The sequence below is a fragment of the Pelodiscus sinensis genome, chromosome 3 (genome assembly GCF_049634645.1).
Source record: "Pelodiscus sinensis isolate JC-2024 chromosome 3, ASM4963464v1, whole genome shotgun sequence".
Classification (NCBI taxonomy): Eukaryota; Metazoa; Chordata; order Testudines; family Trionychidae; genus Pelodiscus; species Pelodiscus sinensis.
In genome coordinates, this window is record NC_134713.1 from 124,165,020 (window position 1) to 124,183,821 (window position 18,802).

The window sequence follows — 18,802 nt, forward strand, 5'->3', positions numbered from 1 at the left end:
CTCTCATTGACTTCAGTTGCTGTTGAGTGCTCAGCCTCAGACGTTTGATTAGCTATTTGTGTAGTGGTTCACAGAGTGCAATGCTGTTCTTGGGTATGTGCCCCTAGTTTCTACTTCTGTGCAAGTCATATAAATTATTAATACCACAGACAATTAATAATAATTAAAATAACGGTAGATAATATTAGTGAGTTTGTTGGAACAAGAAAATGTGTTCGTGAAATAGACAACAATTTGCAGTGCAGTGTTATTAGAGTAGGGCTCTACCAAATTTGTGGTCAAGGACTATTTTGTTCAGTTTTGTGGTCATAGAATTTTAAAAATAAAACGTCATTATTGCAGCAGTTTAAATTTTGAAATGCCACGGTGTTGTAATTATAGGAGTTCTGACTCAAAAAGGAGATGGTAGAGATTTGTAAAGTTTGTATATGGGGGTTGCAGTACTGCTACCCTTACTTCTGTACTGCTACTCACAGAAGCACTGCCTTCAAAGACAATGTCAGCAGCTGCTAACTGGGAGCCCAGCTCTGTAGGCAGAGACACTAGCAGCAACAGCAAGGAAGTAAAGATGGCATGATATGGTATTGTCAGTCTTACTTCTGTGCTGCTGCCTACAGAGCTGGACTCTCAGTTAGCAGCCACCTTTATAAGGCTGCCTAGCTCTGAAGGCAGCAGTGGAGAACTAAGGATGGAGTGGAATGGTATTGGCATCCTTCTGTGGTGCTGCTAGCAAAGCACTGTCTTCATAGCTGGGCTGCTGTTAGCTGCAACTTTCCAGCCACCCTGTTCTGAAGGCAGCACGTATGTAAGTATGGTAATGCATAAACCCCTAGAACAGGGGTGGAGAACCTAAGGACTGGGGGCCAGATATAGCCCCCAGGTTGCTTGGATCTGGCCCCCAAGGCTCAGGGCTTCCCCCTGCCCCAACACTGGAGAGCGTGCAGTGGCTCTCCAGCCCCCCTGACACCTCACCACCAGGCAGTAGCATACAAAATCTACTTGCCTGAGTCCCCCTACGCTCTGGTATGTGAGAAGAATGTGGGGAATGCCTCAGTCAGGGTCCACATCAGTGAGGGTTTGTTTTTCTTTTTTGGCTTCTTGCTTGTGTGGGTCCCAAACTGATTTTTCTATGGGTCAGCATCTCCCCACCCAAAAAAGGTTCCCCAGCCCTGCTCTAAAATAACTTTGTGACCCTCCTGCAACTCCTTTTTGGGCCAGAACTTTTAATTTGAGAAGTGCTGGTCTCCCCTGTGAGATTGGTATAGTATAGGGTAAAAGCAACACAAAGACCAGATTTCATGAGTTTTCTATGGCTTTGACTTTGGTGGGACCCTCGCTGTTAGTAAGATAGACTAAATGAAGATTTTTAGAGAAATATTATTTTTATCCTGATGTTGGTCCTCTATTCGTGGAAGAATAATCTTAAAACATTTGTGTATTTATTTATGAAAAAATAATTGTGAAACATACCATTATTAGTACAGAAGGTCAACATTTTTATTTTATTTTAATTCTTGTAGCCTTCAGGAAAAAGAATGGTCGCTCAGCATGTCCATTAAAGAAACAACTGCCAAAGTAAGTGCATATCAACTATCATTTTTTCAGTAATTTAAAAAACAAAGATAATGCATTACGTTTTAAAAGACAGAATATTACATTTAAAAGGCCAAATGTGTGGTATTTCTTCTGAGTATGTTTCACATATACATATTCTTAATATCTATTTAAAAAAGAACTCTAAACCTGGTCAAGACATTAAAATGCTTATGGGTCTGCCAAAGGAATCAGGTAGAATGGTTGTTTACTTGTAATATTTCTTGGTCCATGTTCACAAGAGAAACCAATTTGTTGACCTCTACTTAGAATAGAGCTGTCAGCTTTAAGAAATGAAACTGAAATCTGGTCACAATTGAATGTCTTCATTATCAGGAGAAAAGAGCCGTACTCTCATATTGGTTTTACTGGTGGCAAATCCAGAGGAATGCCATTCAAGTTAGGGATGTTACTCAGCATTTACAGTTGTGCACATGGAAATCAGTCAGGCCCAGGGTAATTATGATAAATTAATTACCTTTTCATCCCATCTGGGTAAATTTTAGATATACTCACACATATTATTAAAAATTGTCACATAATGCATAGTAGTTTCCTGGATACTTAATGGACCTAGTAGGGGCGAGGCCTCGGAGAAGGGGCAAGCAGAGTGGTTCTGCCTTGCATTTTGGAGGGTCCTGCAGTGGCCACTCCAACTGTCCTATGGATGGGCTGGTCCCCCATATTGAGGATAGTGATAGAGCCCAGGGAGGCCTGGTGGATTACTGGGAGACCTGGGGCTGGCTTCAGGAGTCAGCCCTTCACCCTCACATGCACTGTGGTGGTGGGAACCGCAGGAAGTGGAGTAACATAACAGCCTGCTCTGCTGCCACTTCCAACTGGGTCACTCCACTTTCTGGTGTCGTGGCCTTGCAGACAGGGAAGGGGCAGGGCAAGGGTGTTCGGTTTTGTGCATATACTTGGTTTTTGAAGTTTATGCATGATATCTGGTTTTGCATTTGTGGACAATAATGTCTAGCAAATGTAAATACTTTAGACTAGGTTTTTTTTGCAGGAAGTTTTTTGTACTTCTCTCACCAAAGGCATAAGTCCTCTGAGCATTGTAAATATAAAGGACAGGAGGGGTCTGAAAAACTCATGTTGTTGAAAAACTTTATTGTGGTAGTAATTTAGGTTTTATTTTTTCCTAACCAAGTATTGGCTGTTAATGTAAAGTATTGTTCCTGACACATTTCTTGGCTTTTACTTAATAAAGTTCAAAATGTATGGTTCTCTCCATTGTGTTGGTTTGCCTCTGCCTCTCTTCACTGCAGGCAAAATCTAGCTGAGGCCTCAGTCATTGCACACGTTTCCACCTGTTATAGTTCTTCACCCTCAGAAAATTATTGGCTAATTTAGATGGAATGCAGAAAAGAAAGTAGTGTGTAGTATCTGGAGACTGGGAGAAATTAAATTATGTAGAGCAGTGACTAGAAATATGTGCATTACAATTTAATAGGAAGATTTAGAAAGGGGTTCTATACGAATACTGACAGCTTGAAGGATGGTTTTATTGGCTAAAAGAATAGCTGGCCCAGTTATGATTAACAGATTCTTTTAGCTGAAATAAAGGGATATATGTAATAAGTGGAAAGAGTTTCAAGCATTGTAGTTAATTGTATATAGTTAAAATAAGCTTCCTGAATACATCTGGTGATAGTGTAAAAAATATCTGGGTGCGATGTATAATTAATTTACTACTAACAGACCGGGGTGGCCAACCTGTTAGAGACAAAGAGCCAAAATAGCAGTGGATAGAGTGCAAAGAGCCGGATAGAGTGCAAAGAGCCACATAGAGGGAGGAGGGAGGGGAGATTTCTTGAGGAAAAAAAGAACAAACAAACCCTGCACTGGGGGAAAATAGGTGCCGGTACACCATCCCACGGCATACCATCACAAAAAAAGCACTGGGAAGGGGTGAGAGGTGCAAGGTCTGGCAGGGAATTTGTGTGCAGGAGAAAGTAGAGAAGAGGATGCTGGCTTGGGAGGGAGGGGGAACTGGAGAGTGGCTGGAGAGTGTTGGGGTCAGGTGGAGGGTTGGGGTGCCGAGCAAGCCGCAGGCTTGTGGCTGTGAGGGTGCAGGAGTTTGGGCTGGGATGCATGAGGGGCTCAGAGCAGGGAGGCTTGGAGTATGATGGGCTCAGGACACAGATTTGCAGTGTGTGGATGGTGCAGAAGTGTTGTGGCAGAACACTGGAGATGTGGGGGTGCAGGAGTTTGGGGATGTGAAAGGCTCAGGACAGGGGGTTCCAGTGTATGATAGGCTCAGGTTTGGAGTCTGGGAGGGTACAGGAGTGTTCTGATGCTACGGCCAGATGGGGTCTTGGCCCCAATTGGGGGCTTGTTGGCCAGGCTTCATTGTTAAATAAAATATTATGTCAAACACAAAATGTTTCAGAGTTGTCTTTATTTATGAGAGGGCAGGGAACCTGTTTTGAGTCAAGGGTCACTGACTCAGTCAGGGCCACACAAGTGTGATGCAAAAAAAACCCCCCTCCAAACCCCTCCAAGCCTCACTAATGTGGCCCCAACTGTGCTGGTGGGGGTGGGTACAGGGTGCTGGTGGGTGCTGGGGCAGGGTACTCGTGGGGGGAGGGGTAGTCTGGCCAGGGGGAGGATACAGAGACAGCTGGGGCCAGTACCTGGGGATCCCGGGTCTCATGAAGCACACTGGCTGCTCTTCCCTTCCCCTTCCCCCAGCAACCCTCCACTCTAACCCAATCCCCCTCTCTTCCCCAGAGCCAGGGACCACCCCCCCTCTAACCCAGTCCCCCTCCCCCTCAACTTAATTCGCGGGTCCCAGAGGTAGACTCCACTGCTACAGCCACGCTACAGCAGCTGGCCTTGAGATGTGCTGGTTGGGAGGCTGTGTGCACCCCCTCCCCAAACCAATCCCCCTCCCCTCCCTTTCCCCAGACTCCCTTCCCCTGCTCTAATAGAGTTCCCCCTCCCTCCCATTCTAACCTAATTCTTGGGTCCCGGAGCTGCCACCACCACTACAGCTGTGTGTCTCCCTCCAGGTGCTGGGGCACGTGCGCTGAGCATCTGGCATGCCATGCGCACCCTCCAACTCAATCCCCCTCTCCTCCCACAGAGCCAGACACCTCCCCTCCCTAACCCAATCTCCCTCTTCCCCCAGTCTTATGCTGGGGTCTTGGAGCCAGAGCCGCTGCTACCGCCATGTGCCTCCAGGATGCCATGCGCACCCCCCCACACCCAATCCTCCTCCTCTCCCCTTCTCTAGAGTCAGGCATCTCCCCCCACTCTAAACCAATTTCCCTCTTCCACTAACCTTATGCCCAGGTCCTGGAGCCCCTGCTGCTGCCTGTGCTCAGCAGCTGGCTGCTAGCATATGCAGGATATGACACAGTGTGCTGGGGGCTGTGAGTGGAACAGTGCGGGCCATGAGCACACATGAGGCTCACAACGGCCCAGCCGTGAGAGCGGCTGACCTGAGCGGTTCCGGGTTCCGTCCTGGTTCCCTCAGGAGCCACAATTTATGCAGCTCGTGAGCCGCAGATTGGCCATCGCTGTAATAGATAATCTATGAGAGTCCTGTAACAGATAGCTGTGTGTGTGTGTGTGTGTGTGTGTGTGTGTACATGTCTCTCTCTATATACAGTAATACTAGTTTAACACGTGCCCGCTTAACACGTTTTGCACAATAGCACAATATTTTTTTTTAGGGAATGTTTTTCGAATAACATGACCATCCCTGAAATAACACAAAAATAATCAAGTGGCAGACTACTTTGCATGGCGGTATAAGTTGGTGAAAACAGGGTAATACGTATGAGCGGATGAATACATGTGGTCACAGTGCTCTTCCACGTGTTTCTTTGTGTTTTAAGAAACCACGGCGACTTGTGTTGCTAGTTATCTTGTGTTACTAGATATCTAATGTTGATGTTGACAACCCAGCACCAACAAAAAATTGACTTTGCCACCACCACTGCCTGAAACGCAATCCCCACCTTTTCCATTATTTTTAATGGGAAAATTGACCCCGCATAGCATGTTTTCACTTAGCACGAACATTTTCAGAAATGCATCTATAGTGTTAAATGAGGAATTATTGTGTGTGTGTGTGTGTGTGTGTGTGTGTGTGTGTGTGTGTGTGTGTGTGTGTGTATATATATATATATATATAAAATATATATATATATACACACACACACACATACATACACAGAGACGCGTGCACACACACATATTGCATCACTGAGGAAGACAGAGCATCGAAAGGCAAACAAACATTCACCTGAAATTTCAATTCAACTCCAACGTCCTCAGAGATGGCCAGTGCCTGTTTTACTAATGTTGGACACTAGGTTCCATCCACTATCATGCTTTCCCAAGGCTTCTCCGGGGGATTAGAATCTGTAATGTTGGCTCCACCTAGCAGTAAGAGTCTGTCATGTCAGCCTGGCTTGTAGCAGTGGGTATGGGTAACCAGGCCGTCCCATTCCATCGGCATCCAACCTAAGTGATACATTGGGCTCTGTAAGGAAGGTGCCCACTAACTGTGGTCCAGCTAATACCCTCCCCCTGGTCTCTTCCTTTTTCTTTTTCTCTCTGGAGGGGGAGGGGGGGGGCACACAGGCCTCTGAAGACTGGAGCATCCTTCTTCATGCAGCAGTCCTCCTCCTGCAGATATTCTGGCATAATCCCCCTGTAGCAGTGAGTGCAAGACTGTCTTCTCTCCATCTGCCATCTTGCTATGCTGAAAAGACGCCCTGGCTGGTACCAGAGTTGTTCTTCACTCCTCTCTCTCCACAGTGTGGGATTTATCTACCCCAGTACAATCACTTTAGGCAACTGCTTGATGATTGTCTTTAATCCCCGGGGTATTGCCTGCCACACTGATATGAACCTTTACCAGAATAATTTTTGTTTTTGTTTTTTCCTTTGGCACTCTAAAATAGAAGTATTGAGAAAATGTAACAGAAAAATTACTTATGATATGCAAAATTTTTCAGAAGTGATAATATACCTTAAATAGAAAGTGTTGTTTGCTTTTATATTTTGTTTTCTCTTCTCTCCATTCCCCATACCAACTGTTGTCCTGTGCTTTGTTAGACAAACCTATATTTGATTTCACTATAACCATATCTAAGTCCTAGGTGTTAAGTGAAGAAGTGATCTGTAGTGGAACTGGGAAGCTGGACGCTTGAGGGTGGGCCTGTCCCTATTTCTAACTTTTAGTGAGACAGTGGCAGGGTTGCCAACTGTCAGCAAATTTACAGACAGTCTGTAAAAAATTAGCTGAAATTGGACATGTCCGTAAAGTGTGTTTTAAAAAAAAAATAAAAAATTTAGGTGTCTGTAAATTTCATAAAAGTGCAATACAATTTCAAAAAACAGCAATTATTCTATAGCAAAGGTCTAACCAGCCTCCTATTTTTCATATTCATTGCACTTGTCATGTTGCTGCTTTATGTGCAACTGATGCGTGCAAGGCAATGCCAAAGGTAATTGAACAGCTTTGCAGAGATATTCATAACCATTTTACGCACAGCTGCAAACAAATGCAAGTTTATAAAGAGTTTCAGGAGTTTTTAGAGGGGCTGAGAGAGGGAGTTAAATAGCATATTGTTCTTGTGATGTATGAATGACAATGATTACTTTTCACTTTTGGCCATTTATGTCATCTTAATATAGTATAAAAATTATGTCCATAAAAAAATTTGTCTGTTCATAAATGTTTCCCATTTTGTCCATAAATGAAATTTCTGTGGGTTTGCAACTCTGGACAGTGGGGCCTGTGAGGCCTAGAGGAGAGTGTTTGTTTTGCCAGTGGAGTTGGGGAGCTGACTTCTGCTTCCTCAAGCTAAGAGTGGGGGGTAGTGTGGTGCCTTCCTATCTTGAAAGCTCCTGGGGAGTGTTGCAGAAGTCTTTCAGCAGAAACACTGCACTATATACCACTCTTCAGCTACTGAACACGAAACTAGCTATATTATCTTGAACTAGTGTAGGCTCTTTCCAGTGCCCATCTATAGCGGTGTAGCAGAATTTGATGTTTATGGTTAGGAAAGCAGGCGTATGGGAAGGTATTTTTGATAAACAAATTACTTATACATTTTGGCTACGTCTACACTGGCCCCTTTTCCGGAAGGGGCGTGTTAATTTCAGCTATCGTAGTAGGGAAATCCGCGGGGGATTTAAATATCCCCCGCGGCATTTAAATAAAAATGTCCGCCGCTTTTTTCCGGCTTTTAGAAAAGCCGGAAAAGAGCGTCTACACTGGCCCCGATCCTCCGGAAAAAGCGCCCTTTTCCGGAGGCTCTTATTCCTACTTTGAAGGACATTTTTATTTAAATGCCGCGGGGGATATTTAAATCCCCCGCGGATTTCCCAACTACGATAGCTGAAATTAACACGCCCCTTCCGGAAAAGGGGCCAGTGTAGACGAGCCCTTTGTGTTACTGACTCGTAAATCTGCTTACCTGAATTCCCCTGGTTACCAGACACAATTTTTGAAAATAGGCCATTGGTGCAAAGTTCATAATCTTGTTCATAATGGTCACAATATCTACTACTGAAACAGTCTCTGTGTGTGTTTTCTCATGGGTCTTGCTAATAATTCATTACTGTTTTCTCATTTTTATATTGGAATGTGTGGCAAAGCCAATGAATTCTGTTATATATCTTTATAGAAGTATGACACATCACTTTTTATTAAGTTTTTTAACCTTTTGGCAGAATGTTATGTCATGTTTGGGAAGCAAGAACATTTGAAGCCCTATTTAAATTGCCTTTGTATTTTTCTATTAATCAATAATGTATTGTGGCTGTCTGCTTCAATCTAGGTTTGTACAAGTCAGAAACTGTGCAGTACTTTGAGGAGGAAAGTGAATGATATTGAGACCCAACTACCAGCTTTACTTGAAGCCAAAATGCTTGCTGTATCAGGTAAGGTTTACCTAATAAGAGAGAGAGAGAGAAGTCTTCATAATAATGCCTTAGAAAATGTTTAGTGAGGGGGATATGTAGTAGTCATACTGAGAATGTAGTATTATCACTATAGTCCAAATGTATAAATATGTGATGGGTAGATTTCCTGATTTTGACATGTTAAAAGTACTTACTGCTCTTCAGTATCTGAAGAGCCATAAAAATAACAAAAAGGTATAATAATTATGTGGCTGAGTATTAAATGACACTGTAAAATGGAATACAACAATTGGTAGCTTCAGCTATTCAGATCATTAAACAACTAATGTTGGCAGTAAAAGAGCAATTTGGTCCTTGGAAGCACTCAGGTGTATTATTTACAACTAGTAAAACACTATATGTGAATACAAAGCCTGATTCATAACAGGTTACATGCCACTTATTTGGGATTACTGCACCATTTACTAAGGAAAAAAGACACAGCATAATTTTGTTTCCAAGTTAAATAGCTGGCTTTTGTAATTCAGTAAGTCTTTCCCACGCATGTAAATGGATACCACTTCATTAGGCACCTGCTACAGAGGACAAGCCAAAATAAAAGAGGTGTAGATTCAGGCAGAAAATGAATTCAGTCTTGCACCCAGTTAAAGAAAAGGGCCAGTGTGTGTTTTACATGTGCCAGAAGGATACATGTGACCTATTCTGTGGCTATTTATTCCTTGAATTAGAAGCTATAGTATTATTTACAAAAGCATAAATAATTGTAGAATATAGCATTGTGTATTGTTTTTTAGAGCTGAATAATGTAAAACTTGAATGCAGACTTCAGGATCAGACAAAATTGGAATGGAAAAAATTAGAGCCCTGATCCTGCAAGTTTCCATATTCTTCCATGTGTCCCTTTCTGGATAGAATTCCTTGTGTTTTGCTTGGGTAAGAATTGCAATGTCAGAGCTGTAGTGGATTTTCGTGTGCATATGTTAAAGCAACATGGATCTGTGTGTTTTTTGGAATCATGAGGCAGATTTACCAGTATTCTCCATCTGCTTTACACTACTGCCATGATGCAAATTAGCCAGAAACCAGATTTACAGTCACTTTGTGTTGCAAGAGTGAAGAAGCTAAAAAGAACTGGTGCATCAGATTCTGACATCTTTAGAAAATAAAATGTGTTTGCTATGTAAAATCTTCCATAGCAAAGCATTTTGTACTAATTTTTAAAAGAGGTTGCTTAGAGTTCAGCAAGAGATGTAAGAGACAGTTTAATGCATCTGTAAACTGTCTTCTCAATGCTATGAATACACTGCTGTTGCATGCCTTTTTAGGAATGACAGTACTACTTCTTTGCAAATTATGATTTTTTCACTCTGGCCCTCTGAAAAGCTCTTCTAGTGCAAGAGTATTTCAAGGATCAGATATTATAAAATGTTCCTTTATTGTCTCCTTGCCAGATGTCTATATTTTGCTTTCATATGCTGGCAGGCATGATAACTGTTTATCTCTGACAAAACAGAAGTAAATTATTTTGAAGTTTTGTTCTTTGACAGAATAATCTGTTTGGGTGCTGTCTTGCAATCCTTATTCAGACAAAACTCCCAATTAATTCAGTGGAAGATTTCCAGGGGTAAGGATTATGGGCTCCAGTTCTGTAAACTCACACAGTTCTCTTTCATTGACTTTTTTTTTGTCCTGCACCGGCACTGTTTGTTTGTTAAATGTGATTCATGTGACTTGACTTGTTTGCATTTCTTTTTTACTAGTGGTGGCTTGAAGATTAAGTAATTATTTTGAAGGCGTAATAAAACTCCATGTAAAGACAGAAAACTGTTGCAAATGTCCAGAAAGGAGGCATGTGATAGGGAAGAGGTCAAGGCCCTGAGATTTTTCTTTAAGAAGTTGTGCCCTAAGGGAAAGGAAGATTAGATAATGAAAAGCTTTTGATGCTATCAGTCTGAGATGTACTTTTTTATTGTAGTTTAGGAGGAGTTTTATTTTCTGAATGAGCCAGTCGCTGCAAAGCGCTGAGCCTAGTGTGCTGAATTCAATGAGAGCTGCTGGGAAATGCCTTAGTCCCCACTGACATCTGTGGGAGAAGTTGAGGGCACTCAGTACATCATCTCTGCAAGATGATGCATTATGTAATTGTGATGGATTTGGTCAATGGGACCTCTGTGGGATTACACTAAGCAACTGGTTACATGTAATATCCCACCTTCAGAGTTGTTCTAATAAGCTTATTTCACAGACTAGAAAGCCTCCCAGTGTGGGCTCAATCCTTTCCATTGCCCTGTTCAGTCTTAAATTCTTTCAGCAGTCATCTTGGGTGAGGTAGCCACGGTGAACTGACAACCTGGATTGCCTCACTATACACTGTTAAATAGGATTTGCACAGGGTGGGACTCCTTTTTGTTTGGTTTAAATTTTTTCCTTACTTTCGATGGAAAAGCATAGCATCTGAGATGAATCTCAGCAGCAGGTGACATGGCCACATGTCTTGGTAGGACCAACTATAACCCCTCTTCCCAGGCTTACAAGGATAAACAAATCTATTCATGGATCATTTTTCTGAATAGTGAGCCATTAAGCTCCTTGAGTGCTACTAATGCCTCTCACTTAGCAGATCTATACTTCATTTCTAACTTCAAATACAGAAATGATAAATGCATACAACATGAGAGAATCATATTCAGTAAATTACAAACTTTCCAATGGTATGTCACTTGAAGTGTTTCACACGAGCAGGTAAGGCCCATCATTGACAGGGCAAAATCATTTTGCGTAGATTACTCTTATAGCAAAGTTCAAGAAATTAAGTAGCTGTAATATAGTTTTTTATTAATGTACTTGCAAAAGGGAAATAAAAGAACAGTTTTAAATTTGTAGGATTTCAACTTCAAACATTATTCATTTTATTAATGCAGAGTAACTTTGAATCAGAAACTTCGTAAAGCTTTCATTACTCTTTCCATAACTAATTTGAATTGTAATGGTAAACATTTTTTTTAACTAAAATGACAATTTGAATAGGTGACTTGATTTTAATGTTGTTCGCAAATACTTTTTATGAACTCTAATCATAATAGTCATGACTTTTTTCCAATGAAAAACAGGAATAATTTAAACCGTTCACCTAGCATATTCCCATGTAAAAAGTAGTACATTCAGCTAATTTAAGAGGCAGGATTGTTTATGCAAAATTTGGTATCTGTAGGTAATCGTAAAGTATGACTTTATTTTGCACAAAAAAATCCACAAACCCTTCAAAATATATAATGAAGCATATTCCACTTATATCACATTCATATTCTTATTAAATGTGCATGTGATTTGATCACTTGGATGCCATTGTTCTTCTGCTAGTGTATAGCTAAATTTTGATATGGATGTTAATAACACCTGAATACTAGTTAAGGGAAGAAAATAAAATATCCTATCTACTGTTGTGTACACTCTGTAAGATATAGCAGGAAGGAGGTGCACATGTCTGTAATGGTGTAACAGTATACTGATCCACTGTGTAACAGTATACTGATCTGGATGGTTTATTTACCATTTGTGCCAGGTTGTCCCCTTTTGAGATGCCACCTAACTTCAGATGTAGAAATGATACACACATAATCTACAATATATTTGAGAGAGTTTGTACGTCTGTCTGTGTGCCCATTTGTTCAAGAATTCTTCCTAAACAGTAAGAGCTAAGACCACCAAATTTGGTATGGAGCTTCTTCTTCCCCTCACTTTGCAGTATGGTGAGGGTTTGGTTGTGCCAGGACAATGGAATGTGTGTGGAATGTGATTGTTTTTCGTCATACACAAAGGGGAGGGGTTGATAGCAGGAACAGTTATACTCCCAAATGACCATAGGAGGCAGCAAGCATGGGGGACAGTTATACTGAAAAATGACCATAGGAGGGCAATAAGTCCTGGGGAGCAGCTTGCCTCACCAGAACTCTTAGGTAGAGAGCAGCTCACACATTTTAAAAAGCCAGCTGTTCTCCACTCTGGATAGCGGGGAGGGAGTCTTGGCACACTGCCTCCGCCCCATGGCAAAATCTTTCAGCTTCCATTAGCCAGTTTCTCCCTCCATCCCCCCATGTCCAGAGTGGAGCCAAGTGGAGCAGCGAGCAGCCTGTAGCAGATAATCTGCCTAAGGTTCCTGTAGGGCTGCTGGCTGGGAGCTGTCTAGGTAAGCACCTTCCACCCAGAGCCTGCCTCTGGCACCCCATCCCCTCTTTCCCCACTGATTCCCTGCCCTAGGCCACCACCCCAACCCTCTGTACCCGCTTTCCCCCTTCTCCCAAGTCACAACTCCCTCTCAGACCCTGCACCCCACCTCCTATACCCTCCCACAGGCCAGAATCCTCTCCTGCACGCAATTCCCCTCTGACCCTGCATCCCATTCCCCTGACCCAGGTCATCACTCAAACCCTCTGCACCCCCTTCACCCAGGTTATAACTCTCTCCCAGACCTTACATTCCTTCCTAAAGCCCCTCTGCCTGGCCAGAATGCTCTTTTATACCCATACCTGCTCCTGGACCGTGCACCCCAAACCCTGCCCCAGATCACAGCCCAATTGTCACCCAAACTCTCTCTGATTCCTCACACCCTCCTTCACCCCAGTCCCGTACCCCAAGCACCCTTTTGGACTCAACCTCCGTCCCAGACTGCACACCTCTTCCATAGTGCAGCCCTTGACCACTTGCCAAAATCTTGGAGTGGACCCCCATAAAAAATATTGCCCACCCCTGAGCTACTGGCTGGCCAGCATGGGTCCTGCCTCCCCAGGGAGAAGCTGGTGAGTGGACCCTGGGATCCCTGCTGCCCTGGCTCCAGGACCCTCCTCTCCCCAGGTGATGTGGCCTGAGGGAGAAGCTGGCAGGTAGGCCACATGGCCCCCATTGTATCTATCCCCTGCTTTGAGCCTACTGTTACTCCTCCTGCAATGAGGAACTACCGTTACTCCTCCTGCAAATTTAAATCCCGGGCTTCATTTGCAAGTTCGAATGCCTACATTAGCCACCCTAGTTCGAACTAGGGGGCTAGTGTAGACATACCCATAGAGTGTAATGTCACACCATTCTTCTTTTTCCTTCCTGCAGATTTATTAGCTTTGCATTCCCGTGTGTGTGCACACAAAACATGTAACCAGTGGGTTTCCCAGTGGAGCCAATTGGACTCCATGGTTTGCATGTATTCCCTGTTTACTTTCCTTTACCCTGCACGCACCATTAGGTGTTGAATCTCATCAATGTCCTACTGTTAAGTATGGTTGGCTTTCCTGTTTCTGGAATTGATAAAAGCCATTCTTGAGTGTCAGGCAAAGTGGTTATTTGGAGGAACTGTAGTGTGTGTTTTTTCCCTCAAAGTGAACACCATGCCTTTTCAGAGTACTCTCAACCTTTGCTGGCTTGGGCAGTGAAAGACCAGACTCCTACTGGACAACTTAACACTCTATTGTTAAATTGTCCAGAAGCTTTGTATTTAATCAGCTTTTTTCTCATCTGTAAACGAACTTTGATTTTATTTCTCCGTAAATTCCTAATTTCTTCATTTACTCATACACTTGGAGGACTTGTAGACAAAAATTGCTAGAAAAAACTAATTAAGGGTTTCATGATGGCACACTATTTGAAAGATGCATTGCTGTAAAGTATTCCTCATGGGTCTTTTATGTGTAACACTAAAAGGCAATCAGTTTTTGTCACATTGCAAGGAGTAGTATTTTGCTTCCAGTAAGTCTATTATTTGCAGACTTACTTGATTCACTTCTCTTTAATAAAACTGAAATTTTACATGCTAAAAATATTTCATATCTGAGAGTGTTCATTACAGGCAGTCCCCGGGATACGTACAAGATAGGGACTGTAGGTTTGTTCTTAAGTTGAACTTGTATGTAATTTGGAACTGGCGTTCAAATTCAGCCGCTGCTGAAACTGATCAGCGGCTGATTCCAGGAAGCCCAGGGCAGAGTTGCTCTGCCCTGGGCTTCCTGGAATCAGCCGCTGATCAGTTTCAACAGCGGCTGAATTTGGACGCCTGGGACAGAGCATCTGGGGCGCTGCCGGGTAGGTCCCCGCAGCGCCGCTCCTCAGCACTACTGGACCAACCCGGCAGCACCCCAGCTGCTCTACCCCAGGTGTCCCCAAGTCAGCCGCTGCTGAAACTGATCAGTGGCTGATTCCAGGAAGCCGGGGCAGAGCAACTCTGCCTTGGGCTTCCTGTAGTCAGCCGCTGGTCAGTTTCAGCAGCGGCTGACTTGGGGACGCCTGGGGCAGAGCAGCTGGGGTGCTGCCGGGTTGGTCCAGTAGCGCTGAGGAGCGGCGCTGCGGGGACCTACCCGGCAGCGCCCCAGATGCTCTACCCCAGGCGTCGTCGGCGAGAAAAGCCTGGTCTGCTGGGGGGGGGCACACTAGCTGCGCCCCCCCCAGCAGACCAGGGAGACGCGGGTGGCGGGACCGCTGAGACGCGCCGCGGTCCCGCCCGCATCCTCTGCGGCTTTGCTCCGCGTCTCCCTGGTCTGCTGGGGGGGGGGCTCCCCCCAGCAGATCAGGGAGACGCGGAGCAAAGCCGCGGAGCACGCAGGCAGCGGGACAGCCCAGACGCGCTGCAGCAGGACAGCCGCGGCACGTCTGGGCTGTCCCGCTGCCTGCGTGCTCCGCGGCTTTGCTCCGCGTCTCCCTGGTCTGATGGGGGGGGGTGCTCTCCCCCCCAGCAGACCAGGGAGACGTGGAGCAGCTTTTCTCGCCCCAGAGGATGCGGGCGGCGGGACCGCGGCGCATCTGGGCGTCCCGCCGCTCCCGTCCTCCGAGGCGAAAAAAGCCCCGTTCGTAACTGCGGATCCGACATAAGTCGGATCCGCGTAACTCAGGGACTGCCTGTATTTACATTTATTCCCACATGTAAGATGTATTTCATTTGTTTTACAAAGAGTAAACTTGAACTCTGATTGTCCTTTCAAATACTGTAGTAGGTAATTCTAGTTTTAAAAAGAGTCTAATGACTAATTGAAAGAATTCTCTTCTAATTCCGGCAACAATAACATGTTAAAATAACTTTAATGCATCTCTTTTTCTGTTTGATGAATATTCCTGTCAATAGTCCACTTGTGCTTCCACCTATCAACTTCAGCAGCTATTGTGGAATTGTTATTAAAATTCTTCAGATGCTCTCAAAATCAGTATATAAAATAAATGTAGAAAAATTTCAGTTGTTGAAATGCAGATTGGTAGTGACTAAAAAGTGTTGTTTGATGGCTGCTGAATAGCTTACAAGGTATTTGGTGGCTTCAGGGTAATTTGTAGTGGACAGGCACTCAGGTCACACAGTCATAGTTAAATCAAAATAATCTGAATGTGCACTCTTTTTTTTGGTCCTCTGAGATGATTACTTTTATGGACCACTGAGACTGAACTCCTTTCCTCTAGGTATTGATGGGCCTATCATGTCACAGTTGAGGCACATTGAGAGGGCAGTAGGACAGCTTGAATGGCTGTTACTGGTGGTGTACTTGTTCTGTGGCTAAACAGTATGCTTGTCTGTCTCCACATTGTTAGTAGGGTGACATTGTATGAGAGCAAAATCCACCAAGCATATTTAAAAAATGGGGAAAAATCAGTTATTTTAAAGCATGATGATGCAGATTTATGTTCTAACACTACTGGGGGGGCTCCTTTTGGAGACTGTATTTTGAATCTCCAGTGCAGAGTGGGAAACTGCAGAATATATCTCAATTGACTACCGAAAGTCACCATCCACTTAAAAAATTATCCGAAAGGCATCTAGTGAGCACCCACAGGAGGAATCGTGTCCTTAAACTATTTCACAGAATAAAGTCTTAATTTGAAGTGATACAACTCAGCTTTCTGTAGAACACAAATGGCTCCTAGCTGCTTGCAGGTGAGAGAGAAAAGAGCCATCCTGTGGAAGAAGCTGATCTAAAAGGGCTTCTAAAATACATAAAAACACTCAGAATTACAGCTGTGTAGAGAAAGGTACTCCGTTTCAAGGAGGATTGTGATATTTTGAAATTTGAGATTTGGAACAAACCCAACATTTTCCAAAATTCTCCAGGAAAGGGAATAAAGTCTCAGTTCTAGGGCATTGGCAACAGTGGGCTGCTCTTGAGTCACGGAGGATAGAAGCTCTGGGGTCCCTGGCTCAGGGTGAGGTCCCTGGCTCCGGAGTAGCAACATAGTTTCACCAAGGGCAAGTCATGCCTGACTAACCTGATTGCTTTCTATGACGAGGTAACTGGCTCTGTGGATATGGGGAAAAGTGGTGAATGTGATATATCTTGACTTTAGTAAACTGTTTGAGATGGTCTCCCACAGTATCCTTGCCAGCAAGTTAAGGAAGTATGGATTGGATAAATGGACTATAAGGTGAGTAGAAAGCCGACTAGATTGTCGGGCTCAACAGGTAGTGATCAATAGCTTAATGTCTGGTTGGCAGTTGGTATCAAGCGGAGTGTCCCAAAGGTTGGTTCTAGGGCCAGTTTTGTTCAAAAGCTTGATTAATGACTGGATGAGGGGATGGATTGCACCCTCTGCAAATTTGCAGTGACCTAAACAAATGTGAGGCTTGGGCCTTAAGAAATCTAATGAGGTTCAACAAGGACAAGTGCAGAGTCCTGCACTTGGGATGGCAGAATCCCAAGTACTGTTATAGGCTGGGGACCAACTGGCTAAGCAGCAGTTCAGCAGAACAGGACCTGGGGATAACCGTGGATGAGAAGCTAGATACGAGTCAGCAGTGTGCCCTTGTAGCCAAGAAGGCTAATGGCATATGAGGGTTCATTAGCAGGAGCATTGCCAGCAGATCTAGAGAAGTGATTATTTCCCTTTATTAGGCACTGGTGAGGCCAAAACTGAAGTATTATGTCCAATTCTGGGCACCCCTTACAGAAAGAATGTGGGCACATTGGAGAAAGTCCAGCGGAGGGCAACAGAAATGATTGTGGGCTTGAGTACATGACTTACGAGGAGAGGCTGAAGGATTTGGGCTTGTTTAGTCTACAGATGAGGGGAATGATGGGAGATTTGACAGCAGCCTTTCACCTGAAGGAAGGTTCCAAAGAGGATGGAGAGAGGCTGTTCTCAGTAGTGACAGCGACAAGGAGTCCTGTAGCAACTTATACACTAACAGATGTATTGGAACATAAGCTTTTGTGGGCAAAGACCCACTTCGACAGATGCATCTTATGCTCCAATACATCTGTTAGTCTGTAAGGTGCTCCAGGACTCCTTGTCGGTTTTGCAGATCCAGATTAACACGGCTATCCCTCTGATACTTGTCAGTAGTGACAAATGGCAGAACGAGGAGCAGTGGTCTCAAGTTGCATTTGGCGTGGTCTAGGTTGGATATTAGGAAATCTGTTTTGCCAGGAGAGTGGTAAAGCACTGGAATAGGTTACCTAGGGAGGTGGTGGAATCTCCATCCCTAGAGGTTTTTAAGTCCCGTCTTGACAAAGCCCTGGCTGGAATGATTTAGTTAGGGTTGGTCCTGCTTTTGGGCTGAACTTGATGACCTCCTGAGGTCTCTTCCAACCCTATGAGTCTATGATTTCTTGGTATGCTGCTGTGGACCCTGGAGTCTCTGGGTAGTTCTTCGAGTGATTGACATGTCTATTCCAGTGTAGGTACATGTGTGCCCCAAGCACAGTCACAGGAAAATTTTCCCTCAGTGATATCTGTCAAATTGACTTTGATGCCCTCTAGAGCTTTTTGCTCATAGCACCAGTAAAAAGGGCCCCTGCTGACACTGATTCATCAGTTACTTTTTACTACCTATGATGATTGCTGGAACTATTTTGTCCTTGCTTTGCAAGTATAATATCAATGGACTTTATTTCAATTATTGTACATAGTTTGCATAGTTAAGTTTTATTTAGATGTTATTTGGACTTGGATCATTCTCCGCTTAGCGAAATTTGTTCTCTACTCCTGGTAGAGAGGCATGCTTCAGTCACCAGGTTGTAAGCCTTGTACCTCATGCAACAAGGCTATGCCTCTGGGCAATCCTGTTCTAGCTCCTCAGGTGCTTTGGGGAAGCTCACAGTTGGGAGAGCTGCAAGATCTGCAGGGATGTCAAGCCTTATACCACAAAAGACCAAGACACTGGGCTGAAGTTCATTTTAGTGGGGGTAATGCCAATGCCTCCCTCAGAATTGTGACACTCGGATTCAGCACGGACCAACTTGGTATCAGTGAGGAGTATCCTTGCCCCTGTTTGGGATGTTTGGTACAGTTCAAGATCTTCAGTAACAAGGGATGGCGTTCCTGCTGCCATTTGAGGGCGTCAGCACCATTCACCATA

The 18,802-nt window shown here is 44.0% G+C and overlaps 1 protein-coding gene across 7 annotated transcripts in view; it reads left to right on the top strand.

Annotated features, from left to right (window-relative positions):
• The window catches only part of DISC1 (DISC1 scaffold protein), a 275,931-nt gene that overhangs the window by 105,010 nt on the left and 152,119 nt on the right, over window positions 1-18,802 (top strand). For all 7 annotated transcript variants that reach the window (XR_012902799.1, XR_012902798.1, XM_075924740.1 and 4 more), the window contains exons 7-8: window positions 1,521-1,575; window positions 8,403-8,505. Coding sequence is in view for 5 of the 7 variants with exons in the window: in XM_075924740.1 (XP_075780855.1) it covers window positions 1,521-1,575; window positions 8,403-8,505 (158 nt within the window). In the remaining 2 variants the exon portion in view is untranslated. The remainder of the gene's footprint in view (window positions 1-1,520; window positions 1,576-8,402; window positions 8,506-18,802) is intronic.